This window comes from Xiphophorus maculatus, chromosome 20, assembly GCF_002775205.1.
Source record: "Xiphophorus maculatus strain JP 163 A chromosome 20, X_maculatus-5.0-male, whole genome shotgun sequence".
NCBI lineage: Eukaryota > Metazoa > Chordata > Actinopteri > Cyprinodontiformes > Poeciliidae > Xiphophorus > Xiphophorus maculatus.
Genome location: NC_036462.1, coordinates 27,397,244 through 27,420,353, shown reverse-complemented (window position 1 = coordinate 27,420,353; position 23,110 = coordinate 27,397,244). Strand labels below are relative to the sequence as shown.

Genomic DNA, 23,110 nt, shown 5'->3' with positions numbered 1-23,110 from the left:
CAGGTCACATGATGCTTATGTTATCCTTAGAGAGCCATGGTGCTGGGACCTCTCTGCATGTGCCTCTGCCTGTCCTGGCCGATGAGATTTACTTTCTATTATGCCACACTTGTTCTTTCCTCAAACAAACACTGTAACCAGCTGGCGCATGCCTCGTCCGGGTTCTGTTACGTAAAGAAAAGAGTCATTATTTCTTGGCACACCCGATAGACCAGTTTGTCTAGCTGAGGTTTCCTTGGAAACCTCCAAACGCCTCTTCCTGAATTTGTGTGAAGGGCACAATTAGGCGGGACAGCCATGCAGATTAATAAGCGTTCTCTTTCATATCAACCAGTTTGTAAGGCAAGCTCAATCTAAGAACCAAAAACAATCTTTGTTGAAGCAGATGCTTTGGCCGTTTACCCGTCCCAAATGTTTGGATGAGTTGGCATGATGCACATGAGGAGACGCAACAACACGGAGGTCAGGCCTTGCCAATAAGTTAATGCATTGGGTCAATGCTAGAATAAGGCTGAGCTAGTATGGCTGGTTTGGAGCTGCTGCCAGTAGACGTTTCCTGGCTCTAAAGAAATAAAATGTCAGCATGTGAGACTTGATTTTAAAGAGTTTGAATCCATTGACTAAATGTTTCATTGATTGGTTAATCTAGCCAGAAATCTCTGGATGATGCTTCCGGAATTCGTCGCCTAACTTAGAATCACTTACAGAACTTCAGATCTCTGAAAAACATTTGTTATGCAACTCATTTACAAGGAATCGGACGTATCTTCCACGATGTTTGTTTTGAAACGCTAGCTCAGACAGAGCCGACCAATCGCTGAATGACACGCAAACTCCTACGGGCAGGGCAATCTGTGGAGACTAATTTTGATGATAGACTTGAGAAACAAAAGGTATTAGTTATGACTTGTATTAGTCCAGTTGTAGCAGCCCTGCTGGTTATCTGAACTGCTAATCCACTTCAGAGAAGGGATTTCTAAATGTTCTCAACCCACAGGTGAGGCCGGCTCTGCGACAGCTGAGACTGGCTCATGCATTGTTTCAGCGATCCCGAGTTCAGAAGTTAATCAATATCAAAATGGCAGAATGGAACTGGGCGGTGCAGTGGCCTTACCAAAATATAAATCCCAACCTGATTAAAATACTAACTTATTCAAATTTCATAAGCAAAACCCTTGAAAATGTAACCATCTGATGGAACCCGAGTTGCCGCTTCTTGCTGAGATATTTAGGCATTCAGGCCTAAACTTGGCGCAATGACCTTTGTCCAATAGGACAAGTCTTCTCCTATAACATTCCATCTTTGACCTGTACTCTTTACAACATCTTGTCCAGTGTCCCGAGTCCTCTGCTGTTGTCTCTATAGCTCATCTCACAAGGTTTCTGTGGGTTTTAGGTCTGTGGAATATACATGTTTTGTTTTGTGGAACACTTGATTTGGGAACATGTTTTGGATCATTAATTTGCCCAGTGATGACCCCTTTTCCATTTTCTTGCAGTTGCATCTCAGATTTGTATTTAATATCTCCTCGTCTCCTTCATGATACACTCTAAAGATTTGGAAGCGAAACAGGCCCACAGCACCATACATCATCCGCTGCACTCCATGGTATAGAAGGTGTGTTTCTACTCAGTGTGTGGTCATGGATTATTTCACACCAATTCCACATGGAGTGGTTGGGTTTTTTCACTCAAAAGCTCAATCCCAGTCTCGCATCACCAGAGCATAGATAGATAAATAAATAAATAAAAAGTTGAAGTCCATTTTGGCGAACTCTTCACATTTATGTTTGCCATGGCAGATCATCGTTCACAATCAACCAGACATTTAGTCGCAATTTCAACATGGCGACGCCCATAAAGATTGTTTGTATTGTAATATATCTTACAAGCGTCATTTTAAGCTTTATTTTCCTAACAACACTTGTAATTAGTTCAATTTGCATGTAGCATTGGTTTTACATGTGTGTCTTATAAAATAAACACGCTTGAATTACGTCTTACTGCAGCTGATGCGGCCATTTTGAAATGCAAAATCACTCACATAAGTTGAGGTTAGTCGGACATAGGAGGGCATTACTGTTAATTTTATTTTCGGCGGGAAAGTGGGAATTTCCTAGTTCCGAGTACAAGTGGAATATAGCATAAGAGGGTCTTCTTCTTCAGAAGATTTGATGTTATTGGCGGCTGGCAAACAACTAAATTTGTGTTTTGTTGACCCTGACTGAACCCTCCCGACCCCATTAGGGACAAGGGTGAACAGAAAATGGATGGATGGATGACACTGACTGGCATAAGTCTTCTTCTTCTTCGTGGTTTTATTGGCGGTTGGCAAAAAAGAGTTGGCATAAGAGTCTCTGTGTCACATCATATTTATACCCCTGGGGAACAGAAATGATTTCTTTGAAGGTTCCTAGAAACTTTGTCCAACATATTAAAAAAAGTATTAACTTTTTTTAAAGCTTTTGTTGCGTGTATTTTAAAGGTACTTTTTATGCAAGTCACCCTGAATGGAATAAAAAAGTTGAATTTTTCAACAAAAAAAAGTTCCGCGAAATCCCTGCTAATTCAATGCCAAATTAATTCATTTGAGGGTTTCTAACCACGCAGATCCTAAGTTTCACTGCCCCGTGCCATTTGAAAAGTCCAGCCTACTACAAAGTGGCGGGTGCAGCATGTGGGTGCAGCATGTGGGTGCAGCCCCCACACAGCTGTCAGATGGTGGGTGGGGTGAAGGAGGCTGAGGAGGAGGAGAACGGACAGGTAGAGGCAACTCCTTCATCACATCCATTTCTGTACAAGTCTCCTCCCGACCTACAGGCTCCTCGCTATCTCACGTACACACACACACACACACACACACACACACACACACGCAGAGAGGGGCTGTGTGCTCCAGCATCACTGTGGAGCGGTGTGCAGGCTGCTGCTGGAGGCACGTACTCACCGCCACGCACTGCGCTCCATCAGACACTCTTCCACGACCATGAGAGGCTGCTCCAGCCGATGCAAGTCCACGCAAGTCCAGGGCAACGCGGGTAAGAGACGTCGCTGTTTTTTATTGTTATTATTATTATTATTATTATTATTATCATTATTATTGAATCCGTGCGTTTAGCTGCGTTGTTGCTGTCATTTTAGCAAGATAACAGGAAGCGACCGTGGGGTCTGCACGTCTCTTTAAGACGTAAACAGGAGCGCTGCTGCTGCTGCTGCTGCTGCTGCTGCAGCAGCTGCTGCTTCACCTTTCCCCTACATTCAGCATCGGACAATAATCTTTGCTGTTTACAGTCAGCAGCCTGTTGGTAAAAGCAGCCTGGACCGTAACAGGGGACGGAGAGGCAAGGCGGCTCGATCCGGGCTCCAAACCAACATGTCAGATTTATGTAAATAAAAGGAAGATGGAAAGAAAAGAGAGAATCAGGACGAGACGTTCCGTTTCAGTGTGATTTCCTGCCTCGGTGGTTGTGGTAGATATGCTGGCTGTGTGAGGACGTGGTCGGATTGTTTACAGCTGTTTGTTGTTGTGATTGTGCGGCTCTTATCAGACTGGACCGCCGCGACGCAACACGTCCAGTCCAGTGACGTCATGCTTGAAGCCCCAGATCCAGGCTCCGGAGCTGGATCCTTGCTGAGGGGATACATACGGCCATCACACACACTTCTATATTGGGAAGTGACTTGTCCGGGCTAAAAGGCAGCTAGCTGCAATCAGAGCCTGGCAGCTGCTGGGAGGAGGAGGAGCTGAGCTCTGCTTCCTGTTCATGCTCTGGTGTAAACTATGCGAGGCACCTCACTGAAGAATCTGTTTCCAACATAAATAGCTGCCCTAAAGTGCCTTAAAACAGCAGGCGTCGACCTTGACCTTTGACATTTCGTCACAAACTTCAGTGTTTTGCCGCTTTACCAAAAAGGAGTGCGCGACTCTGCCTGGGTTCCGGTTTCTGCAACAAGAACTGAGATAACTTGGTGCGGAATTTTAAGGCGAAATACAAATCTTAAAAGTGTGGTGTGCTTGTGGAATCCAGCCCTCCGAGTTAATGAATAAGCAAACTGGACATCTTTCCATGAACAAAGAAAACGTACAAAAATCATTTTAAATTGTGGATGTATGATCCATTTCCTACAAAAAAAAAATTAAAATTGTTCATGCTTAGTTTATTGCTGAGTAATTATTTTAAAAAACAAAATTTTGGGTAATTTTAGCTTTTAAAAACGATATTATATTTGGCCCAATATTACTTTTGGATCATGTGACAAAAAGATTCGACCGTCCAGATCTAGTCTTTAGCTGATTTAATGTTAACCACAACTTTGCTTTGATCTAACGCATGTTATTGTATCTGTGGCTGTAGATTAACTCAGACATCACTGTAAGATCTTTTGCTAGTCCAACTGCTTTTTCTTTTTCAGAAGACACTATTTTGTTTTGCTCTGTTAAACTGCTAAAAAAACAAACAAAAAAAACAACATGTTTTATGATGGAAATTATTTGGTTCAGAAATACTTTCATTTCGCACATTGATCCAGAATGATTCATCCTCCCATCAACTTACAATCATTTCTCTGTCCCAGCTAAAAATAATTCTACACGTATTAACAAAGCACCCTAACACCATGATGCTGCCACCACCGTGTTCTACGGTGACGGCAATTTGGTTTCAAAATAACTTTATTTTTCACATTGATTCAAAAATGATATATCCTCCCATCAACTTGCAACATTGTCTTCTGTTAAAAAACAGAAGAAAAAAAGCAGAGCTTTCAAAGAGCATGATGCTGCCACCACCGTGTTTGATGATGGAGGCAATTTTGTTCTGAAATAATTTCATTTTGTATGTAGCTGAACTACGACCTGAGCACATTGTTAACGTGCAAATAGGACTATTTCCCTCTTTCTATGAAAGATTTTTATTTCCTGCCCCTTTCCCACAAATGATAGATTTAAGTTGTCATGGCGACAGGTCCTCCAGCGTTACTACGGCCCTCTTGGTTGCTTTATTGTTCAATGCCCTTCCTACCGGACCTGTCGGCTCAGCTGGACGGCCGTGTCTTGGTAGGTTTGGAGCCGTATCGTAGTTTTTTTCCCTCTTTGATGAAATGCATGTGTTCTTACTTTGTGTTGCCACGTAAAATACATTAAAATACATTTAAAGTTTGTAGATGTTATGAGAAAGTTCATGGGCTAAGCGTCTCAAGCCACCCCGTTCAGCTAGAGTCGAGACCATCATATAAAATAAAAAAAAAAAACATGACCCGCCAGATGAGCGCAGGCCGATAAGAGGCGTCTCAGTTTGTACAGGATCATAAAAGCTCTGCAGCATGTTTACTTTAACCAGCTGAAATTCTAAAAATACGCCGCGAGTCACGGGAGCCACTTCTCTTCCTGGACCCTATGAACCCGACTTAAATTATGGCAGTAAGGGACCATGGATGTTGCAGTCATTTAATTAGAAACACCTCCATCTCGCCACATTTAGGTCACAGGCTCTGCAGCTCCATCTGCGAGACCGACTCTGAGCTTAATATAATCAGCGCTAAAGGAAAAAGCACCAAGCAGATGGGCCTACTAACCTGGAAACGTTCGTCCAGCCGCGCAATTTGGTGCTGCTCGTGAGAAGTCCTGCTTGTTGTAGCGTTTTCAGGTGGCTGCACTCGGGCCACACACACACTGAGGGTTTCTGTTCGCCCTGGAGGGAGAGAGATTCTGAGAAGCTCCCTGAAACAAAACAGACATTATATGAAGAGAAGATGTAATTGTAGGTATGGAAGTGTTGGAAATGTGTCCTTTGTTTCAGCTTTGTTTAGGACATGTGTAGTGGTGCTTAGCAGACCTGGGTCACCTGATTGACAGTTGAAGGGAGTGCAATAGCGCCACCTAGTGTCGTTTGTCTGAAAGTGACGTGAGAAAGAAGTGCTAAGATTTTATGTAATGGGCCAAAAACAAATTTTAACATAACCGTGATGTGAAAGGAGAAAGAAGAGAAATGGACAATCCTTCAGTCTGCTGCAGCCGCATTTGCAGTGAAAGGTGTTTGTACCAAGTTATAAATACTCTTTTCAGCATTTATCAGGAAAAAAGGTTGAAAACTATCTTATTTTCCTTCTACTCCATTTTTGTGCCACTTTGTGTTGGTCTATGCCATTAAATCCTGATAAACTACATTGACGTTTGTAGAGTTAACTTGAAAATGATTAAGTGATATGAATAGTTTGCGAGGTTTTACTGACAAAAAAACTTCAGCAATTAAGAACTCACAACTTCTTATGTGCATCACGATTCAACCAGAATCGCACTCATAGCTGGAGTTTTCCTCCGCTGGCTCTCGAAGTATAAGCATTGTGCTGTAAGATTAGCTCGGATTTTAAAAGGTTAGCATTTCATTCAGCAAAGATATTGTCGTTGAATCAGGCGAACGTCGTCTGATGTAATGTCAGCAGGAAACCACTGCGCTTGGATAACACAATCTCAAATGTAATGAGGTGCTGTAGCAATACGGGAAAGCAGGTTTCCTCATAAGCCCCTCACACACACACACACACACACCCACACACGTTTGATTGACTATCTTTATGGGGTATTTCCATTGACTTCCATTCATTTCTACAGCCAAAACCTTAATCTAACCCTAACCATTACATACCTAACCATAACCAAAACTCAATTCACAGCTCAGTCCTAAATCTGACCCCTGACCCAAAAACAGCGTTTCCCCTTTGTGAGGACCAGGCTTCGGTCCCCACAAGTTATTACAAACAAATGCACACACACACACACACGCACACCCCCACACACACAGACATTTTATATTTTAGAATCAGATATAAAGATTGTGCTGGATGAACATGGATGTTGGACTGAATAGGAGCGCCCGGAGAGAACCCATGCATACACGGGGAAACTCCGCCACCGTGCAGCCCTTGCTTTTTCAAATAGAATTATAAAAGAACTAAAACTAATATTATAACTAATAAAAACTATAATAAAATTAAGCAATATTTAACTTCTAATAACTAATAAAATGAGCAAATGCACTTTAAAAACTAATTAAAACCACCTGAATTAGACAAACAAAAAGTCACCACTAAATAAAACCAGACTATACTGAAAAACCTAAAACTGACTTGGGAGGCCCAGACTTACCTCAACTCCCTTTAAAATCTAAAATGTCAGAGATCCATGTTGTAGTCTACTCTGGGTGGTTTTCTCTTCTGTCTTTGTACTGGAGCAGATATGATGGAGTGGTGGCTTTTTTAAAACGGCTGCACAGTGAAACCTTTTTTTACCAGATTATTCTCTTCTTCAGAGATGTTGTCCTGCTCAGCCAAGACAAAAACTTCTTGGGTTTCTGACTCCTGAGACTGTTTTTATTTTATCTACAGAAAGTTGTACATTGTTGACTGTTAGAGGCTCAGAGACGGTTTGTGACTTCCTACTTGTTTTAGATTGTAATTCTTCCTGGTTAGATTTCTCTTTGGTTGTAGAGTCCATTTCTGCTTCTCTAAACTTCTGTGTTTTTTCCTCCTGATCGTTCAGCATTTCAGATGAAACTGCAAGTTGTAAGTTGTGTCTCTTTTTGCTCAATTACTGTCTGGGAGTTCTCTGTTTTTACTTCTAAAATAGTTCGTGGTGCCAGAGTCTTGGCATTTATGCCAGAATCTTGAGTTTCAGAGATGTCCATCTCTGCTTGGTTTTTTAGGGCATCCAGTTCAGCGGCAGCTTTCATTGCTGCTGTTCTCCTTTTCCCCTATTCAGATTTAGAAAGCTCTTCCTCATCTTGTTGCGTGTCAGAGGCCTTCTCTTCTTCAGTGTCCTGGTGTAGTTTAGAGATCACAGTTTCATCTGTGATCTCATCTTTGAAGGTGGCTGTCTGATTCTCAGCTATTTTTGTCACTGAAACTTCTTGTTCAGAGTTTTCTCCAGAAGTCTTTTGATTATTGAAGGGCTCCAGCGCAGAAACCGCTTTCATTTCCTGCTTCTTTCTCCTTTTCTTACATGTAGATTTCTTAGAGGGCTCTTTTTCCTCTTGGTGATCCCCTTTTTGTTGTGTTTCAGAGGCCATTGCTACTTCAGCGATGAAAGCCTCATCTGCATAAATATAATTTACGAATTTGGCTATCTGATCCTCAACTCTGTTCCATAATGAAACTTTTTGTTGTTTTCTCCAGAAACATCTTGAGGGTTTCCGGCTCAGAAACAGCTGTCATCGTCCCATTTCCCTCTTTTGGTTTAGATTGTTGAGATGGCTCCTTCTCTATTCGCTGAGCCCCATTTTGTTGTGTTTCAGAGACCATTTCTTCTTTAGCGACTTGGAGTAGTTTAAGGATCAAATCTTGCATGCAAGAGATGCCGTATTGTTTTAAACAAACGTAGGGAGTTGGTTGGGCGAACAGACTCCTGCCTAAGAACAGAAGGCTGTTAGCGATCAGCAGCACACTGCTGGCGGATGTTTGGTGTAACATCCCTACGTACGTCCAGTGGGTGGCGCAGGTTGCTGCAATCGACAGTACACACCAGTGAGTTAAAAACTTCACTAAGTGACTAAAACAATTTTAATATTTTATAGTTTAAATATGCAATGGCCTAGTCAATGTCTGTATTCATTCTTTTAAAAAAAATCCTTCAATATGACTGAAATAATTCTGGCAAAAGAATGAATAAAAATACCTATTGACATGTCATCGTACAGGCCTGATGATGGTTGTTGATGCCGAGGGGGGCAATAGCACCATTTATTAGGTTCAGGGGCAACAGAGCCTGATAACGTTTTAACCTTAGTAAATAAATGTATCATTTGAAAACTGATTTTTGTGTTTTCTCGGGTTATCTTTGACTGATATTAAGATTTGCTTGATGGTGTAACCAATAGTTGTTGCTCACAAGGTATTGGCTCGTTGCATGCATTATGTTTAAAGATCCTCCGATTGTCTGCAGATTGCTAAATTTGTACAAATCATGCAAGATTTAAACCTCTACAGGGAAAAATAATAGTAATGCTATATGTAATACATGAAACCTAGATATACTTTTTCAAACTGGTATATGTAGGGCATAAACACACCAGACCTGCAAAGAACCAAGTGAGTTACAGACACTTGGAACTGCGTGCCATCTGCTAAACATTAGTCAGACTGGATTGGGGTTATGAAGATCAAGTTTCAGGTTTTACCGTGCATTCTCTGTAGGATGTAGGTCTCGACTTTGAGTTATTTATTTTTTACTTCAAACACAAAGGTTGGAAAGTCACGTGATTATAAGTCGCTAAGGCAATGAGACAACACCAGAACAGATGTAAATATGACAAACAGCTGGACTCTAACGTCAGCTGAAAAATACCTATGTGTGCCATTAAGCGATTGGCCTATCCCACCTCATCTGTCACATGAATACATCGTGAACTGAACCACTACATTGTAGCTCTAGCTGCGTATTCAGGGTTGTTGTCCTGCTAGAAGGCGAAGTTCCAAGTCTGCCCTCATCTCTTAGAGGTTAGGCCAAAACTCTTACCACTTCTCCAGATTGTAGATTGTCTGTTAGGAGATTCTCCCACCTGAGCTGTGGACTTCTGCATCCCCTCCAAAGTTACCCAGAGCTTCTTGGCTGCATCTCAGATTAATGCGCTTCTTAATTCGTTCCTTTTTGCGTGCCATGTGTTTATGGGTCTGCAGTCAGGCCGTGATAGATTAGATAGAGCTCTGGGAGATTTCAAAGGCAGTCGTATTGTTTGATAACTCTTAAGTGCTTTTGATCTTCTCCACATCTTTCGCTCCGACCTAATGTGTTGTTTGGTCTTCCAATGTTCTCTGTGTCCTTCGCAGGTCAGCTACATTTACAGATTAATTCACATACAGGTGGACTCTGTTTACTAATTGTGCAACTTCTTATGACAGTTGGTTAAACTGGGTTTCATTGTGGCGACATCACATTTAATTAAAGACATTAAATTAAATCTGTAATTACATATAAAATTACAGATACAGATGTAATTGTATCTGTAATCGTATCAAAATATGTTCCTACAAAACAAAGAGGCTGAATCAAAATGCATGTCGCATTTTTCAAAATTTCATTTATAAAAGAAATGTACAAACCAGGTACTGTTTTCTTTCTATTAAACAATTATGTGTTACTTTGTCTAAGTCAAGCACGATATAAAATTGAATAAACCTTGTTGTAATCTGACGACATTAGAAAATATTATCTTGTTATAATGTTGTTGCTGGCAGTGCACATTTTATCTAACGTCAACCTATTGCTCAACTTACTGTGCTTATCCTGCTGTTATAATAGTTTATCACTATTGTGTGATAGTGTGATGTCATTCAAGGTTCATCGGCTGTTCAAATTAATTACTGCACCCAACCTAACTAAAGTGCTCTTCTCTGTATACCTATTCTAAGGATGAACAGGAACCAAGTTGCGCCTGTACTTCAGTCGTTACGGTCGTGTATGGCAGGTCAAATTACATTTCATAACTCGGAGCAGAATTGGGATCAACTTTTCTAGTCTGCGCACAAAAACAAGGATTTTTACTTGAGCTCCAATTTGCTCGTGATTATGATTTAAATATAAATATAGAAATTTGGCGGTAAATAAAGACGATTTCAAGGACCGGCGTTGTTACAAACAAAGAAGACAAGGTTATATTAGGGCAAATATGCGAAGTTAGCTGGGAACAAATGCAATTGGAATTGTGGACTCCATTAGATATATAAGCATTTTCTTAGTAGTTGTAATGTAAATTTTGACTTTAAAAATTATATTTATAATTGAAAAGAAATGGGCTTTACTGTGCCACAGTGGGGGGGATTTAGGTGTAACAGCAGCATCAGATTTATTAAAGTTCACACAATATTTTTGGCTAAGAGTAAATGACATTGCTGTTTTTTCACAGAAAAAAAACTTTATTTCCGATCAAATTTGATTTGGACATTTTAGATTTGGACATATTAGATTACAATTTAGGACATTTTTAATAAAAAAAAAATTTAGGATCTTGAAAAAAAATTTTTATGTGTAAGGTGGAGTCCCTTGTTTTTGTGCTGAAACTTGGCCATATATTATAGCTGCTGATTCTGAAAAAGTAAAGGTTGGAGTTTATGATTAAATGTTAAGATATCTTGCCATACTGAGTCGCCGGTTGGGTCCCGTTGAAGCGAAACTGAGCACGTGACCGCAACACTAAGCTGAGAGAGAGAGAGAGAGAGAGAGAGAGAGAGAGAGAGAGAGAGAGAGAGAGAGAGAGAGAGAGCGCGCGAGCGGCAGTTGCGGGCCTGTCTCCATCTGAACTGAGCCGCGCGGATGAAGCGCCGGTCACCTTCGGAGCCGCATCACGGGAAGCTTCCCCGGGTCAGTGTCCCCGCCGCGGCCGCCTCAGCATCACCGCGGAGCGACATGGAGGACAAATCCACGTTCAGTCCACGGGAACTCACCCAAAACCCTTTGAAGAAGATCTGGATGCCAAATAAAAATGGCCTTCCTGAAAAACACATTTCTCAACGAAGGGGTGCGTATAGACGACGTGGCGACGGTTGCTAAGTTACCGTTACCGTTTCTGGCTCTTTAACGAGACGCGTATGTTGGCGAACTCGCCCTTTAATGATGAATTAGCGCTGCGTCAGTCCGTCTGTTTTGAAGCGTGTGTTGGTGGGGGACAGTGCGCAGAGTAGTTCAGATGCAGCGCTGCAGCTCCGACCGTCTGGTTCGCACGGTTATGTAAGGATTCACGTAATGTTCCCCGCAGATGAGATGTGCTTCCGCCGAGGAGAAAAGATCCGCTCTGTTCATCTCTGCCTCGCGAAGCACCAGCAGTTGACGGACAGGAACTGTTTGTTTTGCATTCATGCGGAAGACTTGCCGTGTGACAGTCACTCGTTTGTATCTGCGCACAGACTGTGGCGGGCCTCAAAGAGCGCTTTAAAATGTCGAGACCTAACGAGCCTGAAGTTGGCACCCGACTCAGCAGGCTGTTCTGGTGCTTGGCTTCAGCCAGCCCGAAGCAAAAGCAAACGAAGCGTCTGTTTAGGGCCCTCTGGGTACCGTGAGGGCCCCTGGAAGTGGATGTAAACCTAAACACTTTAAACTCATAGGTAGGTTTATAAGAGTGAAAAATTAGTCGAAATTTGGATCGAATTCTGCTTTGGGCTGCACACAATGTCGGACAGCTTCTGCACTTTTGTTGAGCTGCAGTTCAAGATTGAAATATTTTTTTAAAAATCCAACTGGGAGTGAATATTTCTACTCAAAATATTTTTTGGAGTTGTAAAACCGTTATTAAGTTGGTGAAAACACACAGAGAGTGAGTTTTTTTAAACTTTGAAACTCTTTAGGAGAAGCTCTCTTAAATCAGTACAACCTATGAAATTTATAAACCTGTATGAAGCCTCTGTTGTTTTTAATGAAATCTTGATTTAAGGGACTAACCAAAGTTGCTTTAATCAAGCGCTGTGAATCAGACGCGAACGTCAGAGTCGCTCTGTAGGAGCTGTTGAGATGCAGCGACGTCGCTGGATATCGGCTGGTTGGGCGTGCAACAAAAGCAAAGCCAGGTTCAGATTTCAGAGAGCCCGTGTGATAAGTACTCCGTGTCTCACAACGACAAAGAAACGAACAAACCGTGCAAACTGTGCGTTCTCTGACCGAGTTAAAAGGGCCCCGATGGGGAAAGTTGCTCCTTGCCTTCCTGATCCAGCGTTTCACAACCATAGTGACACGTCCTGGAAACAAAGTGACCTCTGCTCCTTGATCAGCCCTCATAAAAATAATAATAATAAAACAAAACATTCTAGCCTGAGATACGTTCCTTTTAATTACACTTGATGAAAGGCAATAATTAAGCATGCAGTAAAAGTGACACTGTCTGCTTTTTATAGCTGGGGAAGATAATTGGAGTGATTGCCTTGGTGTTTTGAAGCTGAAAGCATCTTTTTTGTGTGTGTCTTCCATGCTCATAAAATGTGATGGCAGAGGTTTTCTCTATCCTTCGTTATTCCAGTATGTATGACCAACTGTCCCACCCTGATCGTCACCGTGGGGCTGCCTGCAAGAGGAAAGACCTACATCTCCAAGAAGCTGACCCGCTATCTGAACTGGATCGGCGTGCCGACCAGAGGTACTAACTTCCAGCGACGGGCTCAGACATTTTGGGGCTGGGAAGGCGGGGAAGGTTCTTGATGCCGCTCACAAGAAAATCAATACTTTTGTCTTTGAAGTCACCTTTCATTAAAAAAACAAAACAAAAACAATTTGTCCAAATAAAACAGAAGAAAATATATATACAAATGTATGTGAATATACTGATACATGTACAGCTCTGGAAAAGACTAAGAGCCCACTGCACTGACCCCCATTGATATTCCACCAAATATTGATTTCTGGACTTTTCCTGAGTTAAAACATTAGTATTGTTGTTTCTAAATAAAAACAAGAACTTGTTTTCTTTGCATCATTTCAGGTCTGAAAGCACAGCCTCTTTTTCATTATTTTGTCCATTTCTCATTTTCTGAAAATAAATATTAAATGTTTGCTCGGAATTTCAGAGACATGTTGTCAGTAAATGGTAAATGGTAAATGGACTGAACTTATATAGCGCTTTTCCAGTCATTTTTGACCACTCAAAGCGCTTTACACTAGAGTCACATTCACCCAGTCGCACTCACAAACACACACACATTTATACACCGATACGCAGATCAGTAGGCAATTTAGTAGTTAATAGAATAAAATGATAATGTTCATTTTACTCAAATATTTACATGTAAAAAATAAAATCAGAGAATTGATCATTTTTGTAGTGGTCTCTTAATTTTTTCCAGAGTTGTATGTTATCATATGTATCACTACTGCTTATACTAATATATATGTATTAGTGAGCACCTATGAAGCAGCTGGTCCTGTCGGGTCCAGCTATATGACCACAAAGGAAAGAAGTGAAAACGTAATGTGAGGAAGGCCTGTTGCAATAAGCAACAAATCAATTAATCGCATGATTGATTAAAAGAACTTCAATAATCATTGCATGAATTATCGTTTTTCTCTTTTCTCTCTTTCTTTTAAGCACAAACTGGATGACTAAAGTCTTCATTCTGGTGCTTAGGTCTCAACTAGCCCCATTTTTTAAGATAATTTTGTTCACATAAACTTCATAATTCATTGTTTCTGTTGTCTCTGTTGTTTTGTTTGTTCATTTTGGATATTTAAAACGTCTCCCAGCTCCAGTATTAAGTGTTTGTTAGAACTTGAAGTTTATGCAAGTTCTAACAACTAAGCTTATACAAATGCAAGAATGTGTTCGTTCATTTTTATTCAATTAATTGTTGTTTATCGCAATAACTTCTTGGACAATTTATCGTTCTTCAAATATTTATCATTGTGACAAACAAAAATATAGGGTGGTGGTAATGTAGGCTTTTAAATCCAGAAGCACCACCTTGGGCCACATACAATACGCATAATTAAAAAAAAGCACTTTATCTCTCCAAAGTTAAAGGGACAGACACTCTAGCACCACATAGTGTCTATCTGTGCACATCCGCGACGACTTCTCGGCGTTTTCAGCCACGGTGAACAGAGGCGAACTCATCGGAAACATGGAGCTCCAGCTGAACAAACATCTGAAAGTATTTATTTGTTTTCCTGTTCTTTTTTTTTTCTCCAGAGTTCAATGTTGGACAGTACCGGAGGGAGTTCCTCAAGATCTACAAGTCCTTTGAGTTTTTCCGTCCCGACAACGAGGAAGGGTTGAAGATCAGAAGGTATAATCCGTAGCTGTCGCTATGCTAACGTTTTTTGGGTTTTTTTTTTCTTGAGCAGCAAATCTATGGATGTCTGCATTGTGTTTGCAGGCAGTGTGCTTCCGCGGCTCTGAACGATGTGCGACAATATTTAACAGAGGATGGAGGCCAAGTCGCCGTAGGTTAAATGTTTACTTTCTTTCTATGCACCTGAAGGATTAAGAGGCTCGCCTGAAACTTCAGTTTCTGCTTGACAGGTTTTTGATGCGACAAACACAACCAGAGAGAGAAGGGTCACCATCCTGGAGTTTGCAGAACAGAACGGTTTTAAGGTGAAACCTGCAGCAAATCAGTTCAAAATTTAAATGAACTCAATTATTTCCTTTCTAATGAGTCTTCATTTCTTGGAGGTCGATTGTTGCTCGCAAAAATGCGTGTGGTTTCAATTTTTCTGTTTTATTCATTGTTTTTGCTCGCTTTGTTCATTTATTTTTGGTTCTTTACAATATCTTCCCGTTCCAGTGTTAAGCGTTCTTTGCAAATTTGAAGTTTGTGGATCTTTAAGAGAGTTGACTTATTTGAATTGCTTGAAAAGAAGCAATATTAGCCTTTATTGTGATAATTTCTGGGACAATTTGTCCAGTAAAAATTGTTATCATGGCTGTCATGTAAAGACGTAAAGAGAATGTTTCTAATGTTGGCTGCGCTGAACCTGTGTTTTCTCCCTCTTCTTTTAGGCGTTTTTTGTAGAGTCTGTGTGTGAAGACCCTGAAGTCATTCAGGAAAACATCGTTGTAAGTAGCCTCTTTGCAGAAGCCCCTCCCCCTCATGTTTCTCATATATTTAGCCACAGTTTTCATGTTCCTGCTGAAGAAAATCAACCTTACATCACAGTAATACTTTTTTTTTGATGCATCACATAAAATCCTAATGGGAAACTCTGATATAAAGTGACAAAACGTTAAAAAGTACTGCATCAGATTATTTTGCCTTGGTGTGAATTCACTTTTGTGCTGCCCTGTCTTTCTTTCTGTTCTTTTCTTTTTTGTTTGTTTGTTGTTGTTGTTTTTTTCAGCAAGTGAAGTTGGGAAGCCCAGATTACACTAACTGCAACACGGAAGAAGCAGTGGAGGATTTCATGAAGAGGATAAAGTGTTATGAAAACTCTTATGAGACGCTGGATGAGGTCTTGGACAGGTCAGGATGAACAATGACATCCAGCGAGATTTGACCGGTTCGCAGTCGCTCGTTCGGCTCAAAGTTATGAAAGCCGGGCCAACTTACCGTCTCCTTTCAGGGATCTCTCCTTCATCAAGATTATGGATGTCGGCCGGCGCTACTTGGTCAACAGGGTGCTGGACCACGTCCAGAGCCGGATCGTCTACTACCTCATGAACATCCACATCACGCCGCGCTCCATCTACCTGTGTCGCCACGGCGAAAGCGAGCTCAACGTCAAGGGTCGGATCGGAGGCGACTCGGGTCTCACGCCGAGGGGGAAAGAGGTAGAAGAGAAAGAGTCTTCAGAAATGTAGTCTCAAGACTAGCAGAGTAAAACTGGACGTCCTTCTTCTCCGTGCAGTTTGCTAAGAAGCTGAACCAGTTCATCCAGACACAGAAAATAAGCGAGCTGAAGGTTTGGACCAGCCAGATGAAGAGAACCATCCAGACGGCAGAGGCCCTCAATGCCCCCTATGAGCAGTGGAAGGTCCTCAACGAGATCGACGCGGTGAGTTCTTACAAGAACGGAGAGCTTCACCTCATCGCTTCCCTTCTCTGAACCTCAGTTGTGTATTAAAGAGTGATTTCAGGCTTGGACCGTCGCGCTAACGGTAGAGCTATCAACTCATTTGATGCAGCCACCCAGGGTTCGATTCCCAATCCTTTAGGAAGTAGGATCCTTCATGGGGTTTTTTCCACCACTTCCTATGTGATTCCTGCGAATAAAGGCCACACAATCTTTTTTGTAGTGAAAAATAATGGCCACAACACAGTCTATGCGTTGTAATCTTTGGTTGTCCAAAACGCTTCAGAAATGTATTTTTCTTCGAAGAGTTTCATAAAAAACTGTTGAAAGGGATTTCTGTTCAGCTTAGAATCATCAAATTTAGGTTTGACCAGTGTAGATATGTAAGATTTAACACCAGAGAGGATCAAATGTTTGTCTAGATTTACCCCAAAAACAGTGAAATAGTCCTTTAATTTAGAGCCAAAGTACAATCTTACAATCAGATACGAACTTCAGTGCAATTTGCACCACAATATTTTCCTCCTGCGCTCTTCACTAAATAGAATAAGCATCAATTGACTGAAAATGTCAATAAGTAATATAATATTTGGTAGAAACTACCATCAGGGACCGTCAAGTACTGTTTTCATAGTGCTGTTTTTAAGCAACTTGTTTTATCCATTTTTTTTAATTCAATGTGTGTGTGTTGTAATTTTTAGGGTGTGTGTGAGGAGATGAGGTACGAGGAGATCCAGGAAAATTACCCCCTGGAGTTCGCTCTGAGGGACCAGGACAAATACCGCTATCGCTATCCAAAAGGAGAGGTCAGAGGCAGAGTTTGTCGTTATTATTTATTTGATGAAGTTTTGTCTGATTCTGTGTTTTTCTTTTTGTTTGTTTTTTACCTGCAAACATTTTATGTTCTTAAAACCAGCGAAGCAGTTCATTGTTTGCATTCATCCACATTAATATTTGAAGGCTTCCTGAACAAGTCTGAGTCACCCGTTCCAGCATTTAGTAATGAATTTAAATATTTAAAAAAAGTGATACTTTGTAAGTTTAGAGTTTTACTGCTGACTTGCAAGATGATTTCTGCTCATTTTTTATGTTTGTTGTGGGTTTCTTATCGGAGCCAAAGTGTGGAACATTTGTGGATCCACGTTTCTGTGGGTAGTGAGGCGACTTTAAAACCTGCCTCAATTAACTCAAACGGCATCAGATCCACCTGATGGTCCCTCATAAGAGCATTAGAGAAATAATCATTTTATTATGTTTATGTTCATTTGTGGACCTTCATAATCGGGTCTCGGTTTGCCGCTGATCGCCTCGGCTGCTGGTTCACATGTAAACATATTGATGGGAAGTTGAGTGAAAGAAAAATAAAAAGATGCACAAACAACAGGATTAACTTCTCAAACATATTTCAATTACTGATATGCATCTGCTCATTGGCAGCCAATAAAAATGTTAGGGCTGACGCGATTAATCGACTTAATTGTGATTAATCGTCAACTAATTTAGCAGTTGATTAATTGTCAACTGGAGTAAGCAGACTAAAAAAAGGCCAGATGTCTGTTGAAAGAACTACACACTTAAAGCTGTAACTAAGCCCAAACTGTACAAATATAATTTTATATATTTAGCATTTAGGATAAAGAATTAAATATTTTTTTAAATATGTTCTTCCCAGAACTCCTAAAATGGCGTAAGTTGGTCCAAATTCTGGAAAAACCCAAATCTATTATTAAGCATCTTTTGCTTTCCAATTATTTATCTGTTAATGCAAAAATTTGTCAGTTAATCTGCAAGTGACAAACCGCTCACTAAAGGAATGCTCTCTTATTGCGTAAATAAAATGCTTTTTCTATTTAAAAAAGGAGCTAAATTGCTTGTTTGCATCTTTTAATGTATTTCTAATCTAGTATAAAAAGGCTTTAGTGGTTAAATGAAAAATCTGCAGAATGTGAAAATTCCTTTTATCCGATCAATTAATTAATCATCCAAATAAAAATAATCACTTACTAATTTATTTGTTAGTTGCAGCCCTAAAAAATATGCACAGGCGGCCATTTTTAGACATACTTTACATAAAATGATGAATGAACTTGTGTTTTTTTTTTTGTGTCCTCTGGCTGCACATCCCATGTCCACATTGGAGTGACTCAGACTCAGTTCAGTTCTCCGTTGTTAATATAGTAACCACGTTATAAACACATTATTCAAATAGCTCCGTTAATGAGACTCTGCTCGGACATTCAGCCTCCAAGGCGGCTTTAGCTAAACACCAGATCGCAGTAACCAAAGACTTCACATCAGTGGCTCTCTCGCTGAACGCCCGCCCGCCCGCTCAGCTCAGCTCTCGCCTTCCATTAATCTCCCAGACGAAGACGGATTCGGTCATTATTGTCCATTTTCCACCTCCTCCGATGTTTAGTCTGTTTACCTTTACGGAGAAATCCTCACTCGGCAGATTTTCCTTCCGTCTTTTGATTGATGACCTAATTAGCCCCTCTGAACATTTTTGCCACGCTCAGTCCTACGAGGACCTGGTGCAGCGCCTGGAGCCTGTCATCATGGAGCTGGAGAGGCAGGAGAACGTGCTGGTCATCTGCCACCAGGCGGTCATGCGCTGTCTGCTGGCCTACTTCCTGGACAAGACGGCAGGTGGGTGCTTTAAGAAGTCAAGCATAACATAAAACCAATGAAACGTTGTGGGGGGATAACCAAAACGGAATTATGAGTAAATGACACATTTGCTTGGGTTTTGTAAGAAAACTATAAAATTTTCTTTAAAAATAAATGCTGGTAATATTTGTGTTGTGAAGTAGGGGTGCCCAAAGTGCGGCTCAGGGGCCATTTGTGGCCTTTGGAAAGAATTTCCAAAGTCTTGCTCTCTCTCGCTCACTCAAAGGCTGAATGAACGACAGACATGGCTTAACATGTTACATAAAATACAGTTTTCCTCTGTTTGTTGGTGTTAAGTTGTGATTATTAATTTTTCTGAAAATCATCCAATCCTGGCAGCCAGATGATATACGAATCGAGGCTGAAAAATGATTCCAGATCCTTCCTAAGGCGAATTTGAAGGCTAGATCAAGAAATATTTAAATGTGTCATGTAAAATTACCTGAAGTCAAATTCTTTCAACGTATTTATGTATACATATTTTTTAAGAATGTAGTTCAACTGTCCGTATTGATGGACACAGGAAGCGCAGCGAGGTGGTCTTCTGGTGGTGTCATTCATCTGCTTTATGTGTGTGTGTAGAGGAGCTGCCGTACCTGAAGTGCCCACTGCACACCGTGCTGAAGCTGACCCCCGTGGCCTACGGTAGGGCTGCCATCTTGTGCTCAATGTGCTTAACATGTGGATGTGCGCTGAAAAAGATCATTTGCTTTACCAACAAATATCCGTCATCACAGGCTGTAAAGTGGAGTCCATCAGCCTAAACGTGGACGCAGTCAACACGCACAGAGAAAAACCAGAGGTGGGTCACGCGACGCTGGCATTCGTAGCCTCGGTTGTTGAGCGTAACGGTTGTGTCGTTTGTCTGCAGGGTGCAAACACACTGGATGTGTTCAAAGCTCCCTTTAAAGCTAACGGAAAACATTTGGCACCATTTTAAACTTCACTAATGAAGCCTCAAGATGCTTTAGCTCTCGAAATCAAATGCATAGCAAGAAAAAAAAAAAACTTAAAGAACCAAACGTGGAAGAGTTTTTATGGTTTAAGTTGTGTGTTGATGTGTGTATGTAGTGTATCTCTTGTTTTCCTTGTGTTTGATTCCTCCACCTTTGCTTTGTTTTGTTTTTTGTTTTTATCAAACAGAACGTAGATGTGACACGGATGTCAGAGGAGGCTTTGATTACTGTCCCAGCTCACCAGTGAGGCAGTTAGCGCTCTCCGATACCCTCACTCCTTTCCCTCCATTAGCCTCGATTACGCACAATGAACCCTTAAGGCGCACTCTAAAAACCTTGATTGAACCTCTTTTCTTTGGTCTTTGTTTTTTTTTTTTGTCTTCCGCTTGCATTTAAAGGCGCGGTGAAGGTGGCAAGTAAGCGGACTCCGGTTGCTAATCTTTGGGGTTTTCTTGTAATCCTGCCACGAATCTTGCCGCGCTCGCTCTCCCATTCTTGGAGAATGAACGAAAAGCTTTTTAAATGGCGCTGCACTCCAAACCCTGAAGCAACGAAGCTCCGGCACCTCATCTGAGGAAGGACCTTTTATGTGTAGCAAAATCTTGCCTGTACGTCTTAGCGATGTCAATTTTGCTTTACTAGTGCCTCAAAGTTTTTTTTATCAAAACTCTAATCTACCTACACGACTTTGCAGATTGTTATTTTTTCTTCCTAACAATCTTTAATTTATTAGAATGTGAAAGAGTGTTAAGTCAGAAATGCTGGATTTATGTAGCAGTTTGTGCTAAATAATTTGAACGATCTTGAAGGATATTCATATCAATGATCAGAATTAAAAGGAATATTTTTGTTTGCTGTTTGTAAATAAACTTCACCCAAACATCCACTGATTCCTACCAAACTCTCCTTGTGCTTCATTGTTTTTAAGTTTCCATTGACAGCTGGTTTGTTTCAGACATAAGTACAGAAAAACATAAATCAAACAATCACCAGACAAAAAATGACACCTGTTCTTTTTTTTTTTTACTTAAACACATGTAGTAGTTTTAGACTTCCTGTCTTATGATTTGGTCTAGAGGTCAGAACTGATGTGGAAATATCTGAAAGCTCAACTTACAATATCCACTGGTGTTCCCCAAGGATCTATGCTAGCCGCCATTTTCTTTTTTTTTTTTTACTTTTTCGTTTTAAGACACAAGCCACTTTGTCTGACATGAAGGTAAATAAATATTGTCTATATTTTTAAACAAGTTGGGGAAAAATACACTTGCATGCTAAAGTTGGTGTCTTTTATACAGCAGCCTCTTCCTTATTTCACGCTGCAGAACTTTAATAAAAAGACTTTCACTCACGCTGTCGAGTTTATTAAATATGGTTGTAAATATTTAGCATCATCCTAATTTATATTTTGCGTAATTGTTTAGTTTTGCCTTAAAAATAATAATAATTAAAAAACAAACATTTCTGACAATGCTCAAACATGCTTTAGTTCATGGTAATGATGACATTTTGACCAGGTCTGCCTGGACTTATTGACAAAATGAAAGGTAAATTATTATATACATTTTTTAAAACCAGATTTCTAAAAAGGCTACTTTGAGATAAAAAAAATTAAAAATCACCATATACTTGACAGACTCCCCAGACCAAGTGCTTCTTTCCTCTGAGGACTCTGATGTTTCCCGGTCATTCATATGCAGAGGTTCCTCTGGGGTTGGATAACAGAGCGGCTGCCTTTGGGCCTGAACAGAATCCTCTCTGTGTCCAGAACAGACTCCCGTCTGCTCAGAGAGGAGCGTCTAATGGATTATGCTCGGCATTTAGTTTCAACTTGTAAATATTTTAACGGGAGCTTTGATTATTTTAATGGCAGCAAAGACTTTTTTTTATATATGTATAAGACGAAAGAAGAAAATCCCATTTCCAATTGTGTGATGTATTTGAAAAATAAAAACAATTGAAGGTGTCAAACCGCTCTGGGTTTTGGCCTCCGTTACACCAAACTAACTCTACAGACTTGAGTGATTTCATTGGCTGACAAAATGTTGGATATGAAAGCATCGTCTGACCCAGCCTCATTCCTCCTTCCAGAACGTTGACATCCATCGTACCACTCAAGACGCCCTGCAGACCGTTCCTGCTCACCTCTGATGTCTGGGTTGGAATCCGGTGATACTGAAGTGAGCTCCCTGCTCCTTCCACCCGTACCGGTCTTGTGCGTTTCTCACATTTCCAGTTACTCCAAACGCTTTCCACTGGTGACCCACTGGGCGGCCACACTGCCACAACCTGTAGCTCCCTCCTGTGTCCTGTGTTTGTCCTGTTCCAAGTTTAAGGAGGAATGTTTGACCTTTGTGACCCAGATGTTCATATCGTGCACACTCGGCTCACGGCGGCCGTTAAATTCGCCGTTTTCAGCGTTTTGGTGTTGTGCGGCAGCAGACCTGACACTGGGAAGTTACTGTAGCGTGTTTTCAAGTGTTAACCCTGTGGTTTTTATGAAATAATCATGCGATCCGTCTGCTGCATGTTTGACTTTGTGCAATCATAATTTCACATGAAGGTGACTTCAGTGATCATGTGCAATTCTGAAGGTTTTGAACCTGCTCTGATATGAAAACAAAGCTCTTTACGATAACTGTCTGTGCTAATAGGAGTGAACGGAGTAGAGCAGTAAACTAGGAGAAACTGTCGCTAGAATTGGGTGGAAATAGTTCTCCCCCCTCTCCTCCTAGTTACTGTACAAGATGGGGGTAAGCCCACCTGTAAAATATTATTGTGAAGCAACACATTTCAGCAATAGGAATGGATCATTAGCCAAAAATATTGGTGGCGTTAATCTTGACTTGAAAATGTATGACCCAACTCTACTGCAATAAAGATATTTTTCTAAACCACTCAGTATTTTTGTTGTATTGATCTGTTCCACTTATTGTATTTTCTGAATGCTTTACTTTTTCCAACAGCATTAGCCTCTTCTCTGCTCACAAACAGCAATACCTTATAT

At 40.8% G+C, this 23,110-nt stretch overlaps 1 protein-coding gene across 4 annotated transcripts; it reads left to right on the top strand.

Moving 5' to 3' along the window:
- Positions 1 to 2,761: 2,761 nt before the first annotated feature.
- LOC102227514 (6-phosphofructo-2-kinase/fructose-2,6-bisphosphatase 4) lies at positions 2,762 to 23,000 on the top strand. Of its 4 annotated transcripts, none has more exons than XM_005800645.3 (14): positions 2,762 to 3,038; positions 12,996 to 13,112; positions 14,658 to 14,754; positions 14,845 to 14,911; positions 14,991 to 15,065; positions 15,471 to 15,527; positions 15,809 to 15,930; positions 16,031 to 16,238; positions 16,316 to 16,462; positions 17,182 to 17,286; positions 18,997 to 19,126; positions 19,730 to 19,792; positions 19,885 to 19,949; positions 20,291 to 21,452. In XM_005800645.3, the coding sequence occupies exons 1-14, from the start codon at positions 2,987 to 2,989 to the stop codon at positions 20,348 to 20,350; spliced, it is 1,365 nt and encodes a 454-aa protein (XP_005800702.2). In that variant the 5' UTR covers positions 2,762 to 2,986; the 3' UTR covers positions 20,351 to 21,452. The 4 variants fall into 4 exon arrangements, with proteins under 4 accessions (XP_005800702.2, XP_005800701.2, XP_005800700.2 ...); XM_005800644.3 differs by lacking the exons at positions 2,762 to 3,038; positions 20,291 to 21,452 and adding exons at positions 11,236 to 11,507; positions 22,195 to 23,000; XM_005800643.3 differs by lacking the exon at positions 2,762 to 3,038 and adding an exon at positions 11,236 to 11,507.
- The last annotated feature ends 110 nt before the right edge of the window (positions 23,001 to 23,110 follow it).

Coding starts and splice junctions, on each gene's coding strand:
- LOC102227514 (XM_005800644.3), top strand. CDS start 11,303: ATGAAGCGCCGGTCACCTTCGGAGCCGCATCACGGGAAGCTTCCCCGG. Junction 14,755..14,844: donor GAAGGGTTGAAGATCAGAAG/GTATAATCCGTA, acceptor TTGTGTTTGCAG/GCAGTGTGCTTCCGCGGCTC. Junction 19,127..19,729: donor CTTCCTGGACAAGACGGCAG/GTGGGTGCTTTA, acceptor GTGTGTGTGTAG/AGGAGCTGCCGTACCTGAAG.